The following is a 26,090-nucleotide window of genomic DNA, read 5'->3' as shown; positions in this document are numbered from 1 at the left end:
ATTATAATTTTTTTCTTATCAAACATGTAAATCTAATTTTTATCTAGAAAAAATAAATAATAAAATTTATTAATTTAGATTATATGTAATGTTAATATTATTATATATATATATACATTTATTATTAATTATATTTATTATGATTAATGAATCTTTATATAGAATGTAATAGTTAATTAATTAATAAATGATGAAGATTATATATGGTAAATTTTGAAATGGTGAGATTTTAGATATGCCACATAGGTTAAGGCTTAATCCTATTATATAATAGATCTGTAGTTGATTGAATTTGATTTTATTATTTGAAAACTTCCAGTTTTACCCTTCTAATTAATTTTATTTATAGACTATATATTCAGTTTCTTTTATATAAATTTTTGTTTTTCTTTTTTAATCTCCTACGGGTCCCGTATCTTAATTCTTCGTGAGATTCTACGTCTCTATATCTCATAGTCATAGGTGGTGTCCTGTTATTAATTTTATTATTTTAATACTATAAAATATTATAAACTTTAATTAATATTTATTACAAAATATTTAAAAAATTATTCTACTCCCTCCGTCCCAAACGAAATGTCCTGATTTCCTTTTTGGGCTGTCCCAAACGAAATATATTGTTTCCTTTTTTGGCAATACACTTTCTCTCTATACTTAATATTTAAATAATTTCCACCAACCCATTTTATCTACTTTATACACATTTCTTAATTTCCGTGTCGAAAAGAAATGAGACATTTCGTTTGGGACGGAGGGAGTATAATTTTTGAAAAAACAACCTACATAATCATTTTAAAACTAAAAATACAAATTAAATATAAAAAATAATTACAAATCCTAATTAAATGAATGAATTAAACTAGTACATCATAATAAAATTGAAGAGAAAAAAATAATAATAATTGAGAAAATCAATAATAGGATACGAGATGAGACACAAAATTGAGATAGATACTAGATAGAGAATACCACGTCCACGTGGTAGTAGTAATTTTGATTTCCCAAAAAAGAAGTGAAAGTGACACCTCCCAAAAGAGGAAAAAACAAAGAGGGAAATTGAAAGAAAGTGCCTATAAATATAATTAACAGCATGCGCGGCGCCGAACATTCAAAAAATGTGCGGATTCGCCACGTGTCCATCCACGTTTCCGTACTCCCCTCCCTCCCTCCCGCAACGTCGCTCTTCTCCGTTCCTATCTATGGCAGCATCCCACACACACACATACACAATTCCTCATTTATTATCCGTAACTATGCGACGTCCATTACGGCTCCGCACTCCTAATTCATGTAAATTTCCCTCCCGCGTTTCCTGAAGAAATGCTGCTGTCGTTGCGCTGTGATTCAGAGAAAAAATAATGTCTAACAATCGGCGAAACCCTCCCGGGATTCTCCTGATTCGGAGCCTCCGAGGAAAGGATTGGAGCCTAAAAACCTACAGATACGTCGTTTTGTTGGTTACATTCGTAGCGTATACCGCTTATCATGCTTCTAGAAAACCTAGTAGTATAGTCAAGAGCGTGCTAGATCCAGGGCAGCAGGTTAATTGCACCGGAATCCGGCCGTGGCCGGTTGGGGAAATGTTTATTGAGAGGGAGCCGGTGATGATGGTGATGAAGTATCAGGGATGGGCTCCGTTCAATGGCAAGGATGGGACATGGAGATTGGGGGCGATCGATTTGGCGTTTCTAGGTTGTTATGCGATGGGGATGTACGTGGCTGGGCATTTGGGGGATAAATTGGACCTTCGGATGTTTCTGACGACTGGAATGGTTGGGAGTGGGATATTCGTAGGGTTGTTTGGGATGGGTTATTTTTGGGATGTTCACGTTTTCGCCTTTTATTTGGCGATGCAGATGATTGCAGGGCTGTTCCAAGCCACGGGGTGGCCTTCGGTTGTTGCTGTGATTGGGAATTGGTTTGGGAAGAGGAAGAGGGGATTGATAATGGGTGTGTGGAATGCTCATACTTCCATTGGGAATATTACTGGATCATTGCTTGCCGCTGGCGTGTTGCAGTATGGGTGGGGATGGTCTTTTATTCTTCCTGGGGCGTTTATATTTGTGACTGGGATATTAGTGTATCTCTTCTTGCCTGCTTACCCCGAAGATATTGGATTTCCTAGCCCCAACGATTCACATGGGAAGGCTGTGGTTTCGCCTCAAGATGAAGAGGCCCAGAGATTGAAAGATAGTTTGATTGGAAATGGGCATAATTCGGGCCAGCTGAGCTCTGGGAATAGGAAAAGTATTGGACTCCTTGAAGCTTGTTTGATACCTGGAGTTATTCCGTTTGCACTCTGTCTCTTCTTTGCAAAGCTGGTTGCATACACGTTCCTGTATTGGCTGCCTTACTACCTTAGTCAGACTGGTACTTATCCACTCTTATCAACTTATTGATTATCTAATTAGATGTGCAAAGTTCACTTCTTTTCATTACTTGCCAAATTTTTGCATATCGATATCATCAAACTTCCGTAGTGGTCTATATGTTTATGGATGTCATTCTCAAAACATTTTGTTGAACTCGTGCTTATTCCCCTAGGCTTATAGAATGAGCACCACAGTTTAGTTTAGGGGTGGCAATTATACCTGCGGGTACCAACCCTAATGTGGCATGTATAGGGGCAAAAATTTCGGGTCAGGTTCGGAGCCGGATTTAAGCATTGAAATTCCGGTTGGGCGCGGGGGTATAGATCCCTGCCCTGATATATTTTACACTCATTAATTTCATTTTTAAATTATACTTAATATATTAAATTGTTGAGGTTTGTTTATGTGATGTTAAAGAACTGATATGTCACTATTATTAATTTTAAGTTTTTATGGATTTTATATTAAATTGAATGGATTAATATGTCATGTCATTTAAGAAAATCCTACAAAAAATTTTTGAAAAAGAAAAAAAAAAATGACGAGTACCCAATGGGTATCCTTTCCCCACCGGATAATCCCCATCCCGATTTAAATGGGTACGGGGTCGGGTATGGGTTTGGGAATGCAATACCTGGCCCCGACCCGCCTCGTTGCCATCCCTAGTATAGTTTATGTCTGCAAATAGAAGGGTTTGAAAGGCAACACTCATTTCAAGTTTCTGTTTTTGAAAATTGGAACAGTTGGTTCTAGCTTATTAAGGGATTAGTTGAACACAGGAGATTTGTGTCTCCTTCAGAATTGGAGCCTGATTGAAAACAGAATGCAAATTATGTTTGATCAAAACTCCTAGCTTGTTTCTTGTAGTGCCTCAACTTGGTTAAAGATTTTAAAAACTCTTTAGGAAGACGAAAATTATGAATTCCATGTTGAGGTCTATTGTAGAAATTAAGGAAGAGGTTTTTAGTTTTTGCTCCCCCTCACGTGCATATAATTTTCCATAGATATTCAGCTTTTCCACATTCTATTTCAACTTCTTTCGTGCATGCTCTACCTTCTATTCCTTAGCACAGATGGCATATGCTAGGAGTTTTTTTTGTTTTCAAGCATGCTATACTGATTGATCTTTGGGAATGTTTCCTTCATAATATACCTTCCTTTTCTTAGTTGTATGTAAGCAGAACATCCATGCAACATATGGATCAGCTGACGACAAGTGAAGTGGTTATATCTCAATCTAGAAATGTTAATCCTGTCTACACTGCTTGGGTTACAAAACATTTTTTAATATGTAAAAGTGAGTCACTTATCAAAGATGTACAAAATACTGTGGGCATGCCTAGGATATATACAAGAGAAGGAGACAAACTATTAAGATCCTTTAGCAAGTAGGACAAAACCTTAACTTGTCCCTAAGCTATAAGAACAAAATAGAAAGCCAACGAACAAAAACTGAAATAGTAAAAAAAACTAAATGACGTAGCAACTGAAACTTAGAAGTTAAAACATATGCTTACAAAGAGGATGAAAATTTGTGTGTGATAGATCAGTTGACCGAAGTAATGGTTAGCAATGCTACACACTTTGAGCAGTTTATAATGGTCTTAAGGTGCAATTGAACTATCAGAAGATGCCTTTTAGCCTTCTATTAATGCATGGATTCAATAGATGGTAGCTCTCCTTAAATTGTCTCTGAGTAGTTTTTTAGTCTGCACTACTGATTCTTTTACATTAATGAAACCTTTGTGCATCTATCATCTATGTGATATCAGATATGTTCATTTTGTATTCTGGCAGTAGCCTTAAGTTGACTGCATTTCACCATTCTCATCTGGTTACATTGTTACAGCTGTTGAGGGACAGTTTATGTCAGTGAAGTCTGCAGGAAATCTTTCTACTTTATTTGATGTCGGAGGAATAATTGGTGGAATTTTAGCTGGTTATATATCCGACAAGCTTAGAGCTCGGGCTACTACTGCTGCTAGCTTCATGTACACTGCAATACCTGCTATGCTTCTTTACCGTAGATATGGAAGTATTTCAAAAGCCAGCAACGTTGCTCTTATGATGATAGCTGGTTTACTTGTAAATGGACCTTATGCACTTATTACAACTGCAGTCTCTGCTGATCTTGGCACTCACAGTTCTTTAAAAGGCGATTCTCGAGCATTGGCAACAGTTACAGCAATAATTGATGGTACTGGATCTATTGGTGCTGCCTTAGGTCCTCTTCTCACTGGATTTCTTTCTTCACAGAGTTGGGATGCAGTTTTCTATATGCTTATACTTGGTGCTTTTGCTGCTGGTCTGCTTCTTACTCACTTGGTAATTGCGGAAATTAAAGAGAAATTCTCCAAACAGTTGTCCTCTGAACAAAATGATAATTCAGGTAATACTTTCCTCTAGCGAAATTCGCTCCTATGACATTTGACTTTGGAAGGAAAGAAATACTGCATGCAGTATTTTTTATGTTATGTACATAATTTCCGTTTTATGTGTGCAATTTGAAAGTCATTAGTTGGGGTAATCTATACCATACAACTATAAACAAATTAGCAGTACAGGCACTCTCATCTAGAGGGTTCTTTAGGAATGTGACATTGGATTTCCTGCTGTTGTGTACAATTCGAAAGTCGTTAGTTCGGGTAATCTATACCATACTACTATACAAATTAGCAGTACAGGCACTCAGGTCTAGAAGTTTCTTTAGGGATGGGACATTGGATTCCCTGCTGTTGTCGCTCATTGTGCAATCTATCGTGTAATTCAAAGTCAAAATGGAACTTCCTTTTGGTTATGTACCATGCTAAGACAAACTGATATGCACATTTTTTTGAATGGGCCAAAGGATATATTTTTGGTACAAAACCATTTCTGCTATTTCTTGCATCTGATAGGATGCCAAAGTTACAGTTTTGTTTTACTTTGGCTGTGTGTTAGAGAACTGAAGAGATAAGAAGAGAAGAGAGTGTCTTTACACCTAAATGGTAAAACCATGATAGTGCTTTCTCAATTTTGCATTTTCTTAATTGCTTATTTATATGTGAGTTGCACATGCAGGGAAGAAAGGGGGAAAATCACCACAAATTGACTATTAGTCTTAGATATGAATTTACATAGTAGGTAATGAGAGATCAATTCTTGATAGCAACTCTTCCCTTCAAATTGAACATGAAGATTGTAATTGGAGTGCTCAACTTGGTAGTTAAATGTTTAGATAAGTAACATGCCACCAAGATCCTTTCATGTCTCAGATGTCAGGAGTTTCCTAGTCTGCCATAGACATGTTAACCCAATTGTAACACTTCTAACGATACAAGGAATGCATCATTCTTATAGAAAAAGCATCACAAAGTTGTATGGTATTTTCCTTGGATACTAAAGATTTTATATGGCCTTAGGCTTTCTGGTACTGTAGATAAAGTTGAAAAAATGAATCTTCACAGTATAACTTGTATGACTATCACGAATTGAGGTCAACGAAGCATCACAAAGTTGCATCATTCTTATAGAAAAAGCATCACAAAGTTGCATCACAACTGTTGCATTTTCCAGTTATCATCCTCTCTTGTTTCCTGTCTGATATTATTTCCAACTTTCTCCATCAAAATTGAATCATCTTCAATTCCAGAGGCCAAAAAGGAAAACATTCAAGTCTAAAAAGTTACAAGCTAAAGTTAGGCATTCTCAGTATTGTAGGCAAGCCATTTTCGTATTCAATTTAGTATTCACTCTGTTTAAACCAGTTTTTCTAACCTGGGTTCCATTTTTCATCAATCTTATTTTAATTTCATTGGCAGTTGCTTGATGCACTATTTTGGTTCATATTCTGGAGTAGTGTGAACCTCAAGATGGTGCAATATATTAATGGATAATGCTAAGAGAAATGAATTACATATGTATTCTTATAATTGGAAGAGAGTGTATGGTGATCTTGGGCCTCTTTGCCATCTCCCTGCTTATAGTATGGGCCTTGGAAAGTTCATTTGCATGTTACAGAATTCTGGCTTTCTTACTATTGAAGAAGAGTCATGTCAGTTCAAAATTTTTGTGGAGTTGCTGCTACATGTGTCTATATATTCAGAAATTAATATTGTTTTTTGCTACTGCAGGTGAAGCATCTCGGCCCCTTTTGTCTGATCAAAGGCGTTGAGCATCAGCATCGACATCTTGATACGAAGAGAGAACTGAGAAAAGAGTTGGTTTTACACGTTACCTGGTAGGTTGCATGAAACAAAAAGTAGTATAATTCAACGCTCTAGAAAGTAGTAACTTATGAAATAGTTGTGTATGCTTATTATATATAGTGTCATGTTACGAGAAGGCCTCATCAGCTTGGACTACTTCTGCTGATATTCTTCCATCTCATTTTGCCGCTGATGGAAGAAAGGGTTTGCCTCAAATTCTTGTCAATGTAGTTTTGTAGGCTCTCTTTTTTGTTTTTTTTTTTGTTTTATGCGACTAAAGATTTTGTCCTTTTTCTTCAATGCATTGCTAGTGAAAACTCTCGTGCAATTTCTTTTATGCGGGGGATCATTTTATGGTGTCTCTGGTAATTCACATTCGTTAAAATTGAAGTATAATTTAATTTGGTAGTCCAACTAATACCTGAGGTTGTTTTTATTTATGTATTTACATACGATGTTGGCTATATTAAATTTATTAGAATTTCGTGTATCGATCAACGTTATTATGTGTGGAAAGTATGGGCCTCCAACATTTGGTCTTTTTATGAGAGAGTATCTATGTCAGGCTCGTGCACCCAGTTTGTGCAGTGAGGTTGGAAGGTCCAAATCTTCTTTTTCTTTTTTAATACATAAGTAAATAAAAAAAATTTAAAGACTTCAAGACGATGGATTAGAAGTTTAGAACTCAGGATCTTAGTCTTTGGACGTCAGTCACTTAGAGCATCTCCAGTCGTCGGGTCGAAGGGAGCGTCGATCCGAGGCGCTGGGAGGGTGGCCGCACTGGAGACCCGCCCTGATGTGAGGCGGTGTCTTAGCAAAGACCCGGGGCGAAGGAGAGAAAAGATGGTCGCGTGTGGGAGACGCGCGTAAATTAAAAAAAATAAAAAAAAAATGAACAATTACAAGAAGAGATGAGAGATGGGGGAAGAAAAATTTAAAATATTTTAGTCCGAAATATAAAAAAATCGATTATGCTAAATTGAAAAGCCTGATTGACATCCCTACTTGGTGGTGTTGATATACAGTTTATGTCAACGCTGACTCTTGAAAGAAGCGGTTGAGTAGTTTGTATGTATGGTGTGGGAAGAAACCAACTGGTTGAAGGTCGGCCACTCGCTTGCTTCCACAAATTATGTTTATAATTATCACAACAACGCTCATCCATTTCAAACCCATCATGGCAAGCCTATTAACGCCTCCAAAATGGCCCCTCACGCTTCCTTCACGCCGGCGATCCACGGTGGCGGCAACTGCTGTCAGGAAGGAAGAGATAGTGATCGTCGGAGCCGGAATTTCTGGCCTCGCCACTGCCGTTGCTCTTCAAAGGTTTCTCACCATCTATTTTTTTCTTTCTTTTAGCGCCAGAGAAAACGCGTTTTATTAATTGAATTGCACTTCGTTTCTCACCCATGTATATCTGTTTGTTCATTTGGTTCGGAAACAATAATACAGTTAATTTACGACTAAGAAATTTTATTTTGAACAGAGTGGGAATTGGGTCAGTGGTGGTTGAGCAAGGTGAGTCGCTGAGAATCGGCGGCACTTCGCTCACATTTTTCAAGAATGGATGGAAAGTATTTGATGCCATTGGAGTGGGAGCTGAGCTACGCTCCCAATTCCTCGAAATTGAAGGGTCTGTGTTGAATTTACTAATCACCTTCTTCTTCTTCATTTGATAAATCAGGGTATTTGGCTAAGCTATTTTAGAAATTGTTTATGATCAGACACAAGAACATATAAAATTTTAAACAACTTACAGATTATTTTAAGAAGCTTATACCCTCTAAATTGAAGGGTGTGTGCAGGATGGTGGTGAAATCGGAGGGTGGCAGGGAGCTACGCTCCTTCAGATTCAAAGATGAGGACCAAAGGTAAACAAATCCCTCTTGTTGATGTTGAGAATTTAGATGTTCGAATTTGATGACTCTAAAAATGGAAGCAGCCAAGAGGTACGTGCTGTAGAAAGGAGAACTCTGTTGGAGACCCTCGCAAGCCGGCTGCCCTCCGCTGCCATTTCTTTCTCCTCAAAGCTTAAGCGCGTCGAAACGAGTCGCAACGACGGCGACACCCTCCTCACGCTCGAGGACGATTCTCTGATATCTGCTAAGGTAGTTTTGATCTCCTATGCAACTTCATCATGAGCAAAAATTAGGTGTTTCTTGTTCAACTTTTTAATGAGTGCCAACTTTGAGTAGTTAGATTGTTATAGCCTGTGATGGGATACGGTCTCCGGTGGCAAAGTGGATGGGCTTTCCCGACCCTAGATACGTCGGGCATTGTGCTTTCCGCGGCCTTGGAGTCTACCCCGATGGGCAACCGTTTGAGCCGAGAGTGACCTATGTCTACGGGAGAGGCGTTCGTGCTGGATACGTCCCTGTTTCCCCGACTAAGGTCTATTGGTTCATCTGCTTCAACAGCCCGTTTCCGGGTATGTAGAAAGACATGGCCACTTTTTATGTGTGTGTTGACCTAGTGATAGAGTGATTAATGTTTGAGACAAGGGTTTTAGGTCCAAATCTACCTCCACACGATCTTTAAAATTATTCGTTCATTTCTCATTTCAGGTCCCAAGATTACTGATCCGTCCATATTGAGGAAGGAAGCCGAGAATCTGGTGAAAGAGTGGCCATCGGAGCTCCTGAGCATCATCGAATCTACACCGGATGATACAATTATACGAACCCCTCTGGTAGACCGTTGGCTGTGGCCGGGCATCACGCCCCCGGCCTCAGCGGGAAAGGTGGTTCTTGTTGGCGATGCGTGGCATCCAATGACGCCAAATCTCGGGCAAGGCGCTTGCTGCGCGCTGGAGGATGCAGTGGTGCTGGCCAACAAGTTGGGGGAGGCAATAAAAGTCGGAAGCATGAGCGTGGAAGAAGCGTTTAGATCGTATGGAGAGGAGAGGTGGCCGCGGATATTTCCGTTGAGTGTCCGCGCCAATCTTGTGGGCGCTCTGTTGCAGATCGACAACCCGACGGTGTGTTCTCTTCGGGATAACGTGATTGTGCCCAAACTAGTCAGGTTGGGGCCGATATTGGAACATACCAATTTCGATTTTGAGCCTCTGCAGGTGTAGCCTTGGTCGCAATGCTGAGTAATTTGTATTCAAATTCAAAAAGAATAATCTCAAATACAAATATCAACATTTCGAATCGAATATCAAATTGAGCAAAAATTATTTGATTTGTGTACGACCCTTTTGTACATGACTGAAACAAGAAATGGTATTTTCTTTGCTAGTATTGGGCTGTTGGCACATGCCAGTCCAGCCAAACTCTACAAACATCACGCACCACAAATCTGACAAAATCTCAAACCAACTAATCGGCATTATTGTGCATTACATGATCAAGAAGAAAAAAATGGGTACGCGGTCGGGTATGGGTTTGGGAATGCAATACCTGGCCCCGACCCGCCTCGTTGCCATCCCTAGTATAGTTTATGTCTGCAAATAGAAGGGTTTGAAAGGCAACACCCATTTCAAGTTTCTGTTTTTGAAAATTGGAACATTGAAAATTGGAACAGTTGGTTCTAGCTTATTAAGGGATTAGTTGAACACAGGAGACTCGTGTCTCCTTCAGAATTGGAGCCTGCTTGTTTCTTGTAGTGCCTCAACTTGGTTAAAGATTTTAAAAACTCTTTAGGAAGACGAAAATTATGAATTCCATGTTGAGGTCTATTGTAGAAATTAAGGAAGAGGTTTTTAGTGTTTTGCTCCCCCTCACGTGCATATAATTTTCCATTGATATTCAGCTTTTCCACATTCTATTTCAACTTCTTTCGTGCATGCTCTACCTTCTATTCCTTAGCACAGATGGCATATGCTAGGAGTTTTTTTTTTTGTTTTCAAGCATGCTATACTGATTGATCTTTGGGAATGTTTCCTTCATAATATACCTTCCTTTTCTTAGTTGTATGTAAGCAAAACATCCATGCAACATATGGATCAGCTGACGACAAGTGAAGTGGTTATATCTCAATCTAGAAATGTTAATCCTGTCTACACTGCTTAGGTTACAAAACATTTTTTAATATGTAAAAGTGAATCACTTATCAAAGATGTACAAAATACTGTGGGCATGCCTAGGATATATACAAGAGAAGGAGACAAACTATTAAGATCCTTTAGCAAGTAGGACAAAACCTTAACTTGTCCCTAAGCTATAAGAACAAAATAGAAAGCCAACGAACAAAAACTGAAATAGTAAAAAAAACTAAATGACGTAGCAACTGAAACTTAGAAGTTAAAACATATGCTTACAAAGAGGATGAAAATATGTGTGTGATAGATCAGTTGACCGAAGTAATGGTTAGCAATGCTACACACTTTGAGCAGTTTATAATGGTCTTAAGGTGCAATTGAACTATCAGAAGATGCCTTTTAGCCTTCTATTAATGCATGGATTCAATAGATGGTAGCTCTCCTTAAATTGTCTCTGAGTAGTTTTTTAGTCTGCACTACTGATTCTTTTACATTAATGAAACCTTTGTGCATCTATCATCTATGTGATATCAGATATGTTCATTTTGTATTCTGGCAGTAGCCTTAAGTTGACTGCATTTTACCATTCTCATCTGGTTACATTGTTACAGCTGTTGAGGGACAGTTTATGTCAGTGAAGTCTGCAGGAAATCTTTCTACTTTATTTGATGTCGGAGGAATAATTGGTGGAATTTTAGCTGGTTATATATCCGACAAGCTTAGAGCTCGGGCTACTACTGCTGCTAGCTTCATGTACACTGCAATACCTGCTATGCTTCTTTACCGTAGATATGGAAGTATTTCAAAAGCCAGCAACGTTGCTCTTATGATGATAGCTGGTTTACTTGTAAATGGACCTTATGCACTTATTACAACTGCAGTCTCTGCTGATCTTGGCACTCACAGTTCTTTAAAAGGCGATTCTCGAGCATTGGCAACAGTTACAGCAATAATTGATGGTACTGGATCTATTGGTGCTGCCTTAGGTCCTCTTCTCACTGGATTTCTTTCTTCACAGAGTTGGGATGCAGTTTTCTATATGCTTATACTTGGTGCTTTTGCTGCTGGTCTGCTTCTTACTCACTTGGTAATTGCGGAAATTAAAGAGAAATTCTCCAGACAGTTGTCCTCTGAACAAAATGATAATTCAGGTAATACTTTCCTCTAGCGAAATTCGCTCCTATGACATTTGACTTTGGAAGGAAAGAAATACTGCATGCAGTATTTTTTATGTTATGTACATAATTTCCGTTTTATGTGTACAATTTGAAAGTCATTAGTTGGGGTAATCTATACCATACAACTATAAACAAATTAGCAGTACAGACACTCTCATCTAGAGGGTTCTTTAGGAATGTGACATTGGATTTCCTGCTGTTGTGTACAATTCGAAAGTCATTAGTTCGGGTAATCTATACCATACTACTATACAAATTAGCAGTACAGGCACTCAGGTCTAGAAGTTTCTTTAGGAATGGGACATTGGATTCCCTGCTGTTGTCGCTCAATGTGCAATCTATCGTGTAATTCAAAGTCAAAATGGAACTTCCTTTTGGTTATGTACCATGCTAAGACAAACTGATATGCACATTTTTTTGAATGGGCCAAAGGATATATTTTTGGTACAAAACCATTTCTGCTATTTCTTGCATCTGATAGGATGCCAAAGTTACAGTTTTGTTTTACTTTGGCTGTGTGTTAGAGAACTGAAGAGATAAGAAGAGAAGAGAGTGCCTTTACACCTAAATGGTAAAACCATGATAGTTCTTTCTCAATTTTGCATTTTCTCAATTGCTTATTTATATGTGAGTTGCGCATGCAGAGAAGAAAGGGGGAAAATCACCACAAATTGACTATTAGTCTTAGATATGAATTTACATAGTAGGTAATGAGAGATCAATTCTTGATAGCAACTCTTCCCTTCAAATTGAACATGAAGATTGTAATTGGAGTGCTCAACTTGGTAGTTAAATGTTTAGATAAGCAACATGCCACCAAGATCCTTTCATGTCTCAGATGTCAGGAGTTTCCTAGTCTGCCATAGACATGTTAACCCAATTGTAACACTTTTAATGATACAAGGAATGCATCATTCTTATAGAAAAAGCATCACAAAGTTGTATGGTATTTTCCTTGGATACTAAAGATTTTCCTATGATTCTTAGCTATATGGTTATGGAGGTTCAGGTCGTCCCTTAGTATTGAACCCGGGATAGGTAATTTTGGATTCTGGCCAATCTGAAAGTCAATAATCCTATATACCTCATGAATAATTAGTCTAGCCCTTCATGAATAATTTGTATAGCCTAACTTCTGACAAACACCCATCAACTTATAGTGTGACCATTCATCTTTCACCTCAGATTAACTTGAGTGCCTTGTGCTGAAGAACTAGCAATGGCATCTACCGAATCAGTTGCATATAATTTTACAACTGTTGCATTTTCCAGTTATCATCCTCTCTTGTTTCCTGTCTGATATTATTTCCAACTTTCTCCATCAAAATTGAAATCATCTTCAATGCCAGAGGCCAAAAAGGAAAACATTCAAGTCTAAAAAGTTACAAGCTAAAGTTAGGCATTCTCAGTATTGTAGGCAAGCCATTTTCGTATTCAATTTAATTAGTGTTCACTCTGTTTAAACCAGTTTTTCTAACCTGGGTTCCATTTTTCATCAATCTTATTTTAATTTCATTGGCAGTTGCTTGATGCACTATTTTGGTTCATATTCTGGAGTAGTGTGAACCTCAAGATGGTGCAATATATTAATAGATAATGCTAAGAGAAATGAATTACATATGTATTCATATAATTGGAAGAGAGTATGGTGATCTTGGGCTTCTTTGCCATCTCCCTGCTTATAGTTTCTCATTTCTGACTCTTGGAAATCATGGCACATGTCTGTATGCCACTAGGATGGGCCTTGGAAAGTTCATTTGCATGTTACAGAATTCTGGCTTTCTTACTATTGAAGAAGAGTCATGTCAGTTCAAAATTTTTGTGGAGTTGCTGCTACATGTGTCTATATATTCAGAAATTAATATTGTTTTTTGCTACTGCAGGTGAAGCATCTCGGCCCCTTTTGTCTGATCAAAGGCGTTGAGCATCAGCATCGACATCTTGATACGAAGAGAGAACTGAGAAAAGAGTTGGTTTTACACGTTACCTGGTAGGTTGCATGAAACAAAAAGTAGTATAATTCAACGCTCTAGAAAGTAGTAACTTATGAAATAGTTGTGTATGCTTATTATATATAGTGTCATGTTACGAGAAGGCCTCATCAGCTTGGACTACTTCTGCTGATATTCTTCCATCTCATTTTGCCGCTGATGGAAGAAAGGGTTTGCCTCAAATTCTTGTCAATGTAGTTTTGTAGGCTCTCTTTTTTGTTTTTTTTTTTGTTTTATGCGACTAAAGATTTTGTCCTTTTTCTTCAATGCATTGCTAGTGAAAACTCTCGTGCAATTTCTTTTATGCGGGGGATCATTTTATGGTGTCTCTGGTAATTCACATTCGTTAAAATTGAAGTATAATTTAATTTGGTAGTCCAACTAATACCTGAGGTTGTTTTTATTTATGTATTTACATACGATGTTGGCTATATTAAATTTATTAGAATTTCGTGTATCGATCAACGTTATTATGTGTGGAAAGTATGGGCCTCCAACATTTGGTCTTTTTATGAGAGAGTATCTTTGTCAGCCTCGTGCACCCAGTTTGTGCAGTGAGGTTGGAAGGTCCAAATCTTCTTTTTCTTTTTTAATAAATTACATAAGTAAATAAAAAAAATTTAAAGACTTCAAGACGATGGATTAGAAGTTTAGAACTCAGGATCTTAGTCTTTGGACGTCAATCACTTATCGTTAGGACAATACATGCACACAAATCGTGATAAATATCATTTAAGCTGCAAGTGATAATTAGTAAGAAAACAGAAAATGACACTTAGCAGGTCAGAGTAGTTTAATGAGAAGTTGTGAGGTCATTCGTTACTTTGAAGAGCCCTTATGTTATTGCGTCAAAGTGCATTAATCAGAACTTCAACAACTCATACTAGGATTTACAAACCTACGCCTTTCTTATTTAACGACTATTGTGTTTTCAAGCCAACACACGCATGCTAGCTAACTAACAACCTTCAATACTCTTCAGCCGTGGATTATTTGTAGACAACATAATTTTCCCCAGCAGCACGTACCCTCTCTTCTATACAGCTATGATCTCTTCAATTCCAAACCATATTGGTTCTTCTTTATAGAATATGAGCAACATGGCTCTCTCCACTTCTATCTTCTTCATACCTACATTTGTTGCTCTTTCAGCTGCTCAACCACCAACGCCTTCTCCCTTGCTGCCGCCATCTCCATCACCTGCAACCGATAATGGCGCCATCTTCACCTCCTGCAGCTGCACCGGAAATGCCATCATCCCCTCCTGCGCCTCCTATGGCTCCCGGCTCCTCTCCCGCACCAGCTCCGCTGCCGCCCCCGCCGTCTCCGTCTTCGACCATGTTTAGCATGGCCATCTTGACTTTCTTTGGGGGAGTTGCATTTCTTGCTTGATAACTTATATTATGTTAGTCCAAATACATATATATATATATATATATATATATATATGTGTGTGTGTGTGTGTGTGTGTGTGTGTTATTTAATTTATCAAGTTTCGTTATGTATCGGTTCTAATTGATAGACGATGTTCATTGCTTTTTCTGATATTTAAATTGTGGGTAAGTTGTAGATTTACCCCATTTTCTCTACCATGTTCGCGGTAATTAAGTTGTAGATCATGTTGATATATAGTTTGAATCATTAGGGTTTTCATATTTTATTGCAGCTCTAGTAATTATATTATCATCTATATATATATATATATCCATATATACACTTAAGGTGGATTTTTTTGTTGTTGTTGCGAATAAGATAATATGGGAAAATTTTATGATATTAGTCCCCACCTTTTTTATCCCATATTATCTAGGGTTGAAAAAAACGTATATCCCACCTTTTTTTCTACAATTTAGATGGAAAAATATTATCATACCAATATCCCCATAATAATATTATCATGAATTTAAGTGAAAATGAGGAGGAAAACAATTGTCCTATTTTCTTTTTTTGAAAAAAAACATTCATCTTATAAACATGTGAAAAGAATGAAAAAATATTAAATAGTAGTATCTTTTTGAGCCTATTCCATAAAAGAGAACTCTTATTTGCATCTGTTCCTACTTGCTCAAAGTTCAAACTGCAAAAACATCACAATTAGAATATTTAACACTCCTTCCCTCTTCCATTATATAAGTGTTATGTATTTTAGTTTGGATTATCCCTCTACTACTTATAAGTACAATTAAAGTGAAGGGTATGTATATAATTTGTATAGATTTTATTATGTAGGTTAATTTAGATGGCACTACGATGAGCGACGGTGTCTCACCGGCCGGAGATTACAGCAGCGGTTGGGTTAGCTGGACTGATTTCGCTCATGGTTTTCGTCGAGCAGCTGGTGGGCTCGGCTGGCTGCATCTGATCAAACATATCTGGGCTGCTCTGGCTCGGGTTGCAGCGAACTCGGTTGCTTGTGCCGAGGTGCTCAACAGAAATGTCTTGCTCCCGGCGACGGCGTCTCACCGGCCGGAGCTTGCAGCTGTGATTGGTTTCGTTGGATTGATGTTTGGATTAAACCGGCGACGGCATATAACCGGCCGAGTTTTTTCTGTTCATAATTTTGGAAAACTCATGGCGACGGCGTATAACCGGCCGGGTAGTTTTCCTTTGTTGGATTTGGTTTTTTGGTTTATGCTAACGGCGACGGAGTCTAACCGGCCGTGTAGCTTTCCCTGTTTTGGTATTTTGGCGACGGCGTTTCACCGGCCTTTTACCACTGTGTTTTCGTTTGTTTTTCGGGGGAGAGCCGGGACTGTTTGGAAACGATGGTTAGGCCGGAGTTCTGAAAACTTTCTCTTCCGCTCTCTCTCCTTTTTTCTAGACGGGTACTCTTTTTCCTTTTTACGGTTTTTCCCTCTGGGTTTTCCGTAAAAAGGTTTTAATGAGGTCTGGCCCTTAGTCTGCTCCTTTTGTGCTTTCAAGGGTTCTTTTTAGGTTTTTTTCTTTCTTTCCTTTTTTAATAAAATCGCATTTATATATAGATGGCACTACGATGAGTGTATTTATAGGAAATTATACAATTTATAAAGTCACAAATTTTTATTTTAAAATTTTAAACTTTTGAACTCGTGGCGAAGCAATGTTGAATGACATGAATGGAAAAGAAGGAAAGAGGTTGGGCCATCCGCAACGCACTTGTGTGAGAGATGAGAGGATTCGTGGGTACAAAGCTACAATGAATGATAGTGGTGGTGATGTCTACTCACACACACATACTTATAACATAGCCAAAAACTTGTACTATATCCTCTATTCTAATTAAATTTAAGGGTTATTTTAAAAATTAAAGTCTAAATTTTTTATGATAATTCTTTTATTTGAACTTAAAAGTATTACAAACATAATTTGTACTTATAACACACAAAATACTAACTCCTTAAAATTCGTGCTGAAAAGAAGTTGCTCAAATTTCGCAGGACCGAGGGAATATAAATTTTAATTGCTGAAAATTTTAACTTGGCAACTGACAAGTGATTAATAAAGATAATTTATATATTCATCTTCTTGTTTTTAATTACATAAGAAAATATGCTATCCCTACCAAAAAGACAAGGAGAAAAATGTATAAGAATATGTTTGGTGTTATTATAGATATAAAATTACAAAGCACATCCACCTATCAAGTTACAAATACAAAGAAAATACATTTTCGATAAGGTTATATAGAATTGTCCCAAGATGATTGGCCTAATTGGATTCTATCTTCATTTTAGTAGAAAACCCATATATAATGTGAAAATATTTTTATCTCATCCTACACATATATTTGTGTTAAAAGTTATTCTAGAATGGAAAGCACTCACTAAAATATTTGAATCATATAAAACCCTACTACAATCTCAATAACCACGGCACAATAACATTAACAAGATATTTTATCTTCCACTCACCACAACAGGAAAATATTAGTAAGATGACTACAGCAAGAAGCAAGAAAATATCTTTCAAATATATATCTGATACTTTTTCCGAACTAAACATCCAAATGTGTTCGCATCAAGCTCATTTTCAGTAATCACAATTCATCACCCATACTAATTTCCATCCTAATGTCAAAGAATGAAACAAGCACAGTAGTACGTAGCACATATCAACGACTTGATTCTGGGATTTTTCCTTTCTTCAGAGATTCAACTATGATGTCAGGAATGTTCTATTCACCAAGAACTCATTAACATTAAGCAAATGTACTATGGTACATTTACAAATGTACGCACGAAATTAATCGAAAAAAAGAATAATTAAGCAATGGAGAGCAACAATTGCACCTAAAGATTAATTCTGTGAATGCACTAGAAAAGAATAGGCATCTTGAAGATAAAAGGAGCCTAACTTGATGAGCCTGCACCATGGTGGATTTGCACATATTAATTCTTTGTTTAAAAGGAAGAATTACCTTGAAGAAGTTGACTCTCCGTTTCACGTTGTCCTTAGTGATCATGCAAAATTTGATCTGCCATAGCCAGTTTCCAGTCACAGCTTATATTTGTGGGAACTAACTAACCGGTCAACAAAATTGGAAAGAGGTTTGTCCCTTTCACCTTCTCCTTTGTCTTCTACGGCATTCAAAACATTCGTTACATGAGGACTTACTCCTACTTGTGGCGCTAGATTGGAGCCTGCTAGGTTCGACTTTCAATTCATCAACTAATATCTGTCGAAGCTTATCATTTTCTTGCATTAGCTCTTCAATGAGTACCTGGTGTTTCAACACCTGAATGCATAAGAAAGTTTGTGGCGAGTAAGTATGAATTAACAAGAAGAGAAGTAGAAAAAAAAACACTCAACATTCCAACACTGTATTAAGAAGGCATGATTCCATTTCAACACTGTTCTAATATATTCTTTTATATTTTTTTATTTTAGAATTAATGCTTGAGATTCTTTTATTGTTATATAGATGAATGGCAAGGATCAAGTTATCATTGGCAGAACAGTGACAGTTCAAACCAGAATACCAAAGTTCTGATTTTGATTATATGTCAAAGTTATTGATTATTTTCCATGTTACTTCCTTTCATCTATTTTTAGCTTGAAAGTCTCAAATATACATTTTGCAATTTACTAGTCATATAAATTCATAAAAAAAGGGGGGAACAGCTTTCCAAACCAGAACCGGAACAAAACCGGAAATTGTCCATAGCATGGTTTGGTTTAGGCTCCGCCGGGAGGTTCCAAGCGGAGCACTGACAGTTTAGTACCATTGGCCTTGTCTAAGCGAGACACACTGAGCCACTGATACAAAAGGACACAACATGTTAAGTAAGAGAATTTGAACAAGTGTCAAAGCTCCCTCATTTGTAGCTGGAAATAGTTACTTGGGGCTAGATTCCTTATTAGAGCCACCCCAAGATCCTAGTATTACAAATATATGCTTGCAGGCAAATGACACCATCTGAACATTGCTTGGCCTATATTTCATAAATAACAGCATATCTATGCAATTAGATTCTTAAGAGTTGCACTTATTTTTACCAGGTAGAAAATTTAGATTCTTAAACATTTCTTTTTTCATATGGAGCAGAGTAGTATGTTCATATTTTTAGGATATGAAACCCATTTGGAGCTTTAACCTTATCTTTGTTTTATTCAATATCACTAACAATGAAACTAAAATTACTGAAAAAGTATAGCAGACAAATCGATATTCAACACAAAAATTTAATGTTATTTGACTAGATAGACAAAAGGATGAAGTAAAATAAGAACTTAGTTTTTTGTGTATCATTACCATTTGAAGCACCTTATTTTCCAAATGAGATGCCCTAGCCTGCAATGGAAACTAGAATCAGTAACCTTTACATACAGGCAACTAAAGTTTATGCAATCCATGTTCATGGAAATTGCAGCACCATACGCATATTACTGCCAACAATCATATGAACATAAAGTGCATTACTCTTAAAAGAAAAACAAAGAAAAAGATATTAGGGATGGGAGGAAAAAGTAAATCAAAGAAACATGTATCCATCAAGCTTGCAAACCTGAAAGAATAAACTGAAGTGCTTCAATGCATTAAACAAAGTCATCAAAGATTAACTGTATTGGGATATAAATGAACACAATTGTGTATAGACCAAACTGCACAGACCCCAACCAAAAGGTAAAAATGCCTTGTAACTTCAAAGCACTTTTCTGTATTTTTTCTCTTTTTATAGAATATAATGAACTTGAACTCCAGAAAGTCGCCAACAACATAGCATCATGCACCAAGGTAGCATCTTTCCAGTAATCATGGTCCTCAGTTTCAGAGGAGAATGGAAATTGTAGGTCTTTATCTCATATGCAACCACAACTCTGTTTTTAAATCTTGAGTTCATTAGGCTTTCCTAGGGTGAGCTTCAACATCAGAAGCCTCAACAGAAAATACCAGTTATTTCTAGTTTCAAAATTCCGCATCATCTAAGCTATAGCACTAACGACTTGTCAGTCTAACAAATTTTTGCATTACGAAAAATAAGAATTTAAAGGGCTACTACTCTATTCTTACATAAGTTGCAGTGAAATTGCTCTAGTATTTGAGTTTTGAGGTTCATGTATTCATACTTGTTCTTGAGAGGAGCTGCCCTCCTCTTTGAGATTTTGCAGAAAGTTGTTGAGGACTCTCTCTGTTCGACTGGTAGATTTTGTATCTGTTGCAGCACTTGTCGGTGCTAATGTCCCCTCTGGAGAAAATAGTGCAGTCCCATTCCTATTGTTTGATGATGATTTTGCTAACTGAGTCATACTTCGATTTTCATATGATGCTTCGTCAACCATGCTCTTCCCACTTTGCAAAGATGGAGGGGAAACCATCCCTTGATTAACAGACAGGGTAGAACTGGAATCTATTCCAAGTCTTTCCATCACAAGTGTTGCCACTTGCTGAAAATTGGAGATGAAGTAAGGTAAGGAAAAAGAAAAACAGAAATTCATCCTGTTGGATAAACACTGAAAAGAGAAGACAGCATCAATACATACTAAAAATTGTGACTGTATCTGATGCAGCACACTAGGCTTCACAGCAAGGCCTGTCATTTATTGAAGTAAATTAGCTATCTAATGCAAGTCATGAATATGCTGCTGCCCATTTCCAACTAAACCAATTCAAGGAAACAATTCTTTATATGCCCACTGCCCACATAATTTTAAAACTGCAGATCTAATTTTATGAAATAAAGGCCTACAAAGGGATAACCTTGCAGCAGAGATCAAGAAAAATGGAATAATACATACAAAAATATCAGCATATGACCACTGAAAGTGATCATATCATGCTTACAATCTCGTCATCTAAGAGAAACTGAATAATAAAACAATGAAAAGGGAACCCTCTTGGTGGCAAAATAACCTCTCAGAAACATGCAGTCAGTGTCTATTCTTGCACCAGGGACTAGCAGATATTAGATTACAGAAAATTCCATAAGTTTAACTCAGGCCATTTATATCCTTCCAGGTACATACCAACTCCAAATCCATGGCCGAAACCCACTCCACAGCCAATACCCGCTTCAATGTTCTTTGCACCGACTTTCTTTAGCTACATACATGAAGAAAGAAAGAAAAAAATTAAATCTGTAATAGAAAGTACAAAAATGGAAACACATACCTGAAACACATACAGAATTATTGACATGTCTTTGCACACCAGAAAATACATCAGTTGCTCCCCTAGTGGCACTCATGACTTGGCCCAATACTGGTATTGCACCTAATGACACATTGAGATTTCAGAATAAATGGAAACGTCAATAAGCCCAGTTACCAGAGCTTACAAATAACATTCTCAGGTAGTATCATTATGGATTTGCAATTGAATTCCTTGATGGTTCTTAGCTATGCAAATAACATTTTAATTAATATGTCTATCGTGAGAAGAAAATTCATTAGTCGCACCAGCATCAATAAATAAATGAACTCCAACGTCGAATATGTTCCCAAATTTCACAAAATCCTGGCGATTATTCATTTAAGAGCATTTTTTCCATCTCATTATTTTGGTTAACTCTTTTTCATCTGACCTATAATAATATGCTTCTCTGAAAAAAGAAAAAAAAACTATATTGTTTACAAACCTAAGTTCCATGGATAATCTAACCACACATTGAAATGGAAAAGGAATGTATATGAGTTTCCAGTAAGAATTTATCCTTTGAGTAATTTTTAGGCGAGGTTGAAATCACATTTCTTTACTATTTATGCGACGGTAAATCAAACATGTTTTGTAGAATTGACAGTCAAACCAGATTCACACTTCAGAAACCATCGTTCAGAGATTCAACTCTCTCATTTTCCTCTACTTTTAATGCTGAATGCATCAACATCACTTCCAACATCTCAAAGAAGATTATGACTACCATATGCCATTCCGAATACTAACACTGCATTGAGCATCACAAATTATATCTATAATAAATAAGCCAACAAGCACGACCAAACAAGAGCTAAGCTGTGAATTATCGAGAGGCATGCCCACAACATTACAAAATGTAATTCAAATACTTGAAGGGGCGTTTACTTTTAATGATTGATAAGATGCATGAATCAGTATCTTCAATCCCACCCTTTCAATGGAATATGAATCAATCAAAATTAGCTGAAATGGTAGAAATTATCAAGGGCCTTGGCATATGCGATAGTTGCAATCCATCTTAGTAAACCATCAGTATTTAGATAAAAGTGTCGTCTCATGCTCTTTAGGCTCAATAGTCTTGAAAGGGAGAAACAGAGAGAAGAGAGTTGGCGCGAAAATTACCTAAATTTATAGGGCGACCGATGCCAATGCCAACACCACAACCGACTCCAAAACCGGTGAATACTTGACCCACTTTTAAAGTAAACGGATTCTCTAACCTCAACGCTCTCCTTTCCTTTTTATTGCCCGTGTAAATGACTCGACTGTCGCCCCTGCCGCCGTCGCCGGCGGCTCCTTTGGTCGCCATTTTAACTTACTTTTCTTTGTTTCGTTTTCTGTAGCTAAAACAGGCTGCAGCACTTATTTAACTTTTTTTTTTCGAGGAAACACTTCTTTTAAACTTTACTAGCCTTTTTTTTGGCCCAGTTTGATAGGGTTGGATATGTTAGTTTGTTAAATAATCCAACATTTACTTACTGTTTGATATAATTGGAAAATACCCAAGCTGGCCCGTATCAGCCCGACAGCCCGACAGCCCGCATTAATTATGTGGTTTCGCCTTGTTTAATTAATTAGCGTTGGGCGCCGGTTTACATTAATCTGGAAAGACTAAAAAATTCAAATTTAATTAATGCCCTCCGAAAATCGATTTTAAAGATTGGGATTTGGGAACAACAAAATCTGCCATTTTCTTCATCTGCTTTGCCGTGAAAGAAGGCTCCGTCGAACTGGTAAGCAATTCTCATTTTATCTGTATCTCTTCTTCCATTGTCCGATAATCTCTGCTTTGTCGTGAAGAATGCTCCGACGATTTTTTTTTCCATTTATCTTGTAAATAATCTCTGCCATTATTCTTTTTTCCATTTCCATTTGTGTTGTAAATTTTTTTTCCATTGGAGATATTTGTTATTCTCTAATGAAATCCCGTAAGAGAAAACGTGGCTGTGAGTCACAGCCTTACAGCTATATAGCTCGGATACCCGACCAAGTAAAGCACTTAAACCGATTAACTAATGTTAGTGATGTAGATTGTATACTCAATCTAAGGATGGACTGCAACACATTCGATCGATTATGTAACTTGTTAAAGCAACTAGGTTCTTTGGATGACGGTAGATATGTAAGTGTCGAAGAACAAGTGGCGATGTTCTTGTCAATCTTAGCACATCATAAGAAGAATAGGATTGTCCGTTTTGATTTTTGGAGATCGGGACAAACAATATCACATTACGTGCATACTGTCTTGAATGCCATTTTGAAGCTCCATGTACTCCTATTGGTGAAGTCACAACCCGTTTCCGAAGAATGTAGTGACTCGAGGTGGAAGTGGTTTAAGGTACTTATAAATTAAAATAATGTAACAAAATCTTATATGAATCCAATATGCTGCAATTTTTTGAATAATTGTTGACAACAACCTGTTTTGTCATGCCTTTAGGGATGCCTCGGTGCATTAGACGGCACATATATTAGTGTGTTGGTGCCCAATATTGACAAGGCCAGGTATAGAACACGTAAGGGCCAGATCGCGACCAACATGCTAGGAGTATGTGATCGCAATATGAAGTTTGTGTATGCACTGCCGGGTTGGGAGGGCTCAACTGCTGATTCACGCGTACTCCGGGATGCAGTCAACAGGCGACATGGATTTAGAGTCCCCCGCGGTACGTTTCTAAAGAGAAATTCTGTGGTTTTTTCTTATCAATATATGTTTAATCGGTCTTTGTATTGTTTAGGGAACTATTATTTAGTAGATTGTGGCTATGCAAACAGCAAAGGCTTTCTAGCACCGTATAAGGGAGTGCGTTACCATTTGAAGGAGTGTGGGCCTACTAATTCAAGGCCAAAAAAAGGCTGAGGAGTTGTTTAATCTACGACATGTTAAGGCTCGGAATGTTATTGAGCGTGCATTTGGGATCATAAAGATGCGGTGGGCTGCACTGAGAAGTGCAACTTATTATCCGATCAAAGTCCAAGTTAGGCTAATCATGGTGTGCGTTCTTCTTGAAAACTTCATTCGTATGGCAGTTGTTCCGATCGAGCAGCAGTACGATCTTCTTCTCCAAGACCTCGAGAACACCAATGACGACCAAGAGGATTTCGTTGATACAATTGAATCATCTCAATAGTGGAACGCGGATAGGGATGTCCTCGCTCAAACAATGTGGCAGCAATATTTACATGCTATGAATTAATGCATGTGTAGTGATTAACTCACAACCATTTATTTGAGTTGGAATTTAAGACCAATGTGTTTATGATCTATACTTTGTCCTGTTCATTAGAATTTTGGTATGGATATGCTGTGATATTTGTGTTGTTTTTTGCTTATTGGATTGGATGGAATTAGGCCATTTCTATTTTTGTTGTCTTTGCTTAATGAATATAATTTCTCGTAGTTGATTGTTTTTTTTCTTCTTCTCCAATCATGTAATCACCATTTTCACGTTGGTTTTGCAGTAAAAATGGAAAACTGGTAGTAGTACGTAAGCAAAACACCAATGTGTGAATGTGGTAATGGACGGATGCGTCTATTACGCGCGTGGCAGACGTCGAGGAATCCGGGAAGATGCTTCTACAGATGTCCATTGAAAGGTATTATCGGCGATCATCCTAACGGATTCATATGGTGTGATGAATATCAACATCCAGAGGCGGCAACGAACTTCGTTACACATGAACAGGCAGCCACCTCACAGTCCGGTTGTTCGTTTACTGCAGAGCAACACGATGCACCAATGTTCCTGGGGAATCATTGCATCTCACGCCAACCGAATATATATCAAATTGATTTACTACTTGTTTATGTGTTCATGATTGTTGTTATTTTATTACTTGGTGTTTTGCTAGGCTTTGTCATTGCTAAGATGAGTTAGGTTAGGTGTTTTCAATTTTGAATACCCATGAAATACTTCAACTCAAATCTTTTGATCATGGAGGATTTAGATTTTGTGGGATTTTAAGTCCCAAAAATATATAAAGACACATTTCAGTTTTTGAATTTTAGGAGTTGTTTTCTTCGTGGGTGTTAGTTCAAGAATTATTTTTTTTCTTTGGCATTTATGAGATGGCAAATGAAATATATCAATACTCCAATTTACAGCAATTGCATACGAAGAAAAAATAATCACATGAATAATGGAAACAAGTAATCAGAATAATAATGAAATATTTGCATTTTTCTACTTTTTGATATTCAATATTCATGCATTTAATTTATTTTAAATCAATTTACTTTTTTTTTCCTACTCAGTATTAAATCGTTTATCTTATTTCAAGATTGGATGAATTTCTTTGCTATTTAAAAAAGGCATCCATTAAGCAATGAGGGAAGATAGCTTCACAAATTTGTGAAAAATTAAATACAAAGGAAACAGGTGGTGGTTGCCTCGTCGGCTCATGCAATTAATTGCATGCAAAAGTATTTTAAGGCCTAATCCTTGTGCAATGAACAATGGCAGGCAGTGAAGAATTTAAAACAATCCAAAGAAATCCATCCAAATTCCTCAAATTCAATGGATATGTATCAAATCAATTTACTCTCATGCAATTAATACACTCCTCAACTACACCTTTTGTTCTCGATTTTTGTCTATAAAAATCAATGGTTTTCTCATTTCAATGCATCTTCTCCTTTCATTACCTCTTCTCCATTAAAAAAACAGAGAATGTCTTTGAGGGATATCGATGCTCAGTCATGGTATATCTACGATGACCAATCGAATGCAACCCGCGACAAGTTCCTTCTTGAGTCGTTGATAACAAA

General features: G+C 37.2%; 5 protein-coding genes and 1 long non-coding RNA gene across 8 annotated transcripts; 5 read left to right on the top strand and 1 right to left on the bottom strand.

The window, feature by feature from the left end:
- The first annotated feature begins 1,107 nt into the window (after nucleotides 1–1,107).
- On the top strand, nucleotides 1,108–6,928 carry LOC131024601 (putative glycerol-3-phosphate transporter 4). The gene is made up of 3 exons (XM_057954113.1): nucleotides 1,108–2,370; nucleotides 4,222–4,761; nucleotides 6,485–6,928. The coding sequence occupies exons 1-3, from the start codon at nucleotides 1,359–1,361 to the stop codon at nucleotides 6,523–6,525; spliced, it is 1,593 nt and encodes a 530-aa protein (XP_057810096.1). The 5' UTR covers nucleotides 1,108–1,358; the 3' UTR covers nucleotides 6,526–6,928.
- A 568-nt stretch (nucleotides 6,929–7,496) lies between these two features.
- Nucleotides 7,497–9,716, top strand: LOC131024586 (monooxygenase 2). Of its 2 annotated transcripts, XM_057954093.1 has the most exons (6): nucleotides 7,497–7,885; nucleotides 8,046–8,192; nucleotides 8,365–8,430; nucleotides 8,502–8,667; nucleotides 8,759–8,987; nucleotides 9,124–9,716. In XM_057954093.1, the coding sequence occupies exons 1-6, from the start codon at nucleotides 7,692–7,694 to the stop codon at nucleotides 9,633–9,635; spliced, it is 1,314 nt and encodes a 437-aa protein (XP_057810076.1). In that variant the 5' UTR covers nucleotides 7,497–7,691; the 3' UTR covers nucleotides 9,636–9,716. The 2 variants fall into 2 exon arrangements, with proteins under 2 accessions (XP_057810076.1, XP_057810086.1); XM_057954103.1 differs by lacking the exon at nucleotides 7,497–7,885 and having other exon boundaries at nucleotides 8,053–8,192; nucleotides 8,354–8,430.
- Nucleotides 9,717–10,208: 492 nt separating this feature from the next.
- LOC131024571 (putative glycerol-3-phosphate transporter 4) lies at nucleotides 10,209–14,046 on the top strand. The gene is made up of 2 exons (XM_057954092.1): nucleotides 10,209–11,692; nucleotides 13,603–14,046. The coding sequence occupies exons 1-2, from the start codon at nucleotides 11,170–11,172 to the stop codon at nucleotides 13,641–13,643; spliced, it is 564 nt and encodes a 187-aa protein (XP_057810075.1). The 5' UTR covers nucleotides 10,209–11,169; the 3' UTR covers nucleotides 13,644–14,046.
- Nucleotides 14,047–17,638: 3,592 nt separating this feature from the next.
- LOC131024564 (uncharacterized) lies at nucleotides 17,639–22,713 on the bottom strand. Of its 2 annotated transcripts, XM_057954081.1 has the most exons (8): nucleotides 22,445–22,713; nucleotides 21,312–21,400; nucleotides 21,154–21,229; nucleotides 20,671–20,720; nucleotides 20,257–20,574; nucleotides 19,442–19,480; nucleotides 18,252–18,424; nucleotides 17,639–18,163 (listed from the first exon to the last, which is right to left on the bottom strand). In XM_057954081.1, exons 1-8 carry the CDS (start codon nucleotides 22,629–22,631, stop codon nucleotides 18,148–18,150), a joined length of 948 nt encoding a protein of 315 aa, XP_057810064.1. In that variant the 5' UTR covers nucleotides 22,632–22,713; the 3' UTR covers nucleotides 17,639–18,147. The 2 variants fall into 2 exon arrangements, with proteins under 2 accessions (XP_057810064.1, XP_057810071.1); XM_057954088.1 differs by lacking the exon at nucleotides 22,445–22,713 and having other exon boundaries at nucleotides 21,299–21,400.
- A 141-nt stretch (nucleotides 22,714–22,854) lies between these two features.
- LOC131024557 (uncharacterized) lies at nucleotides 22,855–25,341 on the top strand. Its single transcript, XR_009101903.1, has 2 exons — nucleotides 22,855–23,055; nucleotides 24,785–25,341. It is a non-coding gene; the product is annotated as an uncharacterized LOC131024557 (long non-coding RNA).
- On the top strand, nucleotides 23,164–25,341 carry LOC131024547 (uncharacterized). Its single transcript, XM_057954065.1, has 3 exons — nucleotides 23,164–23,660; nucleotides 23,763–23,988; nucleotides 24,061–25,341. Exons 1-3 carry the CDS (start codon nucleotides 23,241–23,243, stop codon nucleotides 24,180–24,182), a joined length of 768 nt encoding a protein of 255 aa, XP_057810048.1. The 5' UTR covers nucleotides 23,164–23,240; the 3' UTR covers nucleotides 24,183–25,341.
- Nucleotides 25,342–26,090: the final 749 nt, after the last annotated feature.

This window comes from Salvia miltiorrhiza, chromosome 1 (assembly GCF_028751815.1).
Source record: "Salvia miltiorrhiza cultivar Shanhuang (shh) chromosome 1, IMPLAD_Smil_shh, whole genome shotgun sequence".
NCBI classification, from domain to species: domain Eukaryota; kingdom Viridiplantae; phylum Streptophyta; class Magnoliopsida; order Lamiales; family Lamiaceae; genus Salvia; species Salvia miltiorrhiza.
The sequence above is the reverse complement of the archived record's forward strand: the minus strand, read 5'-3'. Positions and strand labels throughout refer to the sequence as shown.

Coding starts and splice junctions, on each gene's coding strand:
- LOC131024601 (XM_057954113.1), top strand. CDS start 1,359: ATGTCTAACAATCGGCGAAACCCTCCCGGGATTCTCCTGATTCGGAGC. Junction 2,371..4,221: donor TTACTACCTTAGTCAGACTG/GTACTTATCCAC, acceptor ACATTGTTACAG/CTGTTGAGGGACAGTTTATG. Junction 4,762..6,484: donor TGAACAAAATGATAATTCAG/GTAATACTTTCC, acceptor TTGCTACTGCAG/GTGAAGCATCTCGGCCCCTT.
- LOC131024586 (XM_057954093.1), top strand. CDS start 7,692: ATGTTTATAATTATCACAACAACGCTCATCCATTTCAAACCCATCATG. Junction 8,668..8,758: donor ATTCTCTGATATCTGCTAAG/GTAGTTTTGATC, acceptor TTGAGTAGTTAG/ATTGTTATAGCCTGTGATGG. Junction 8,988..9,123: donor CTTCAACAGCCCGTTTCCGG/GTATGTAGAAAG, acceptor TTCTCATTTCAG/GTCCCAAGATTACTGATCCG.
- LOC131024571 (XM_057954092.1), top strand. CDS start 11,170: ATGTCAGTGAAGTCTGCAGGAAATCTTTCTACTTTATTTGATGTCGGA. Junction 11,693..13,602: donor TGAACAAAATGATAATTCAG/GTAATACTTTCC, acceptor TTGCTACTGCAG/GTGAAGCATCTCGGCCCCTT.
- LOC131024564 (XM_057954081.1), bottom strand. CDS start 22,631: ATGGCGACCAAAGGAGCCGCCGGCGACGGCGGCAGGGGCGACAGTCGA. Junction 21,401..22,444: donor CGGTCGCCCTATAAATTTAG/GTAATTTTCGCG, acceptor ATGTGTCATTAG/GTGCAATACCAGTATTGGGC. Junction 20,721..21,153: donor CGGCCATGGATTTGGAGTTG/GTATGTACCTGG, acceptor AATAAATGACAG/GCCTTGCTGTGAAGCCTAGT.
- LOC131024547 (XM_057954065.1), top strand. CDS start 23,241: ATGAAATCCCGTAAGAGAAAACGTGGCTGTGAGTCACAGCCTTACAGC. Junction 23,661..23,762: donor CGAGGTGGAAGTGGTTTAAG/GTACTTATAAAT, acceptor TCATGCCTTTAG/GGATGCCTCGGTGCATTAGA. Junction 23,989..24,060: donor TGGATTTAGAGTCCCCCGCG/GTACGTTTCTAA, acceptor TGTATTGTTTAG/GGAACTATTATTTAGTAGAT.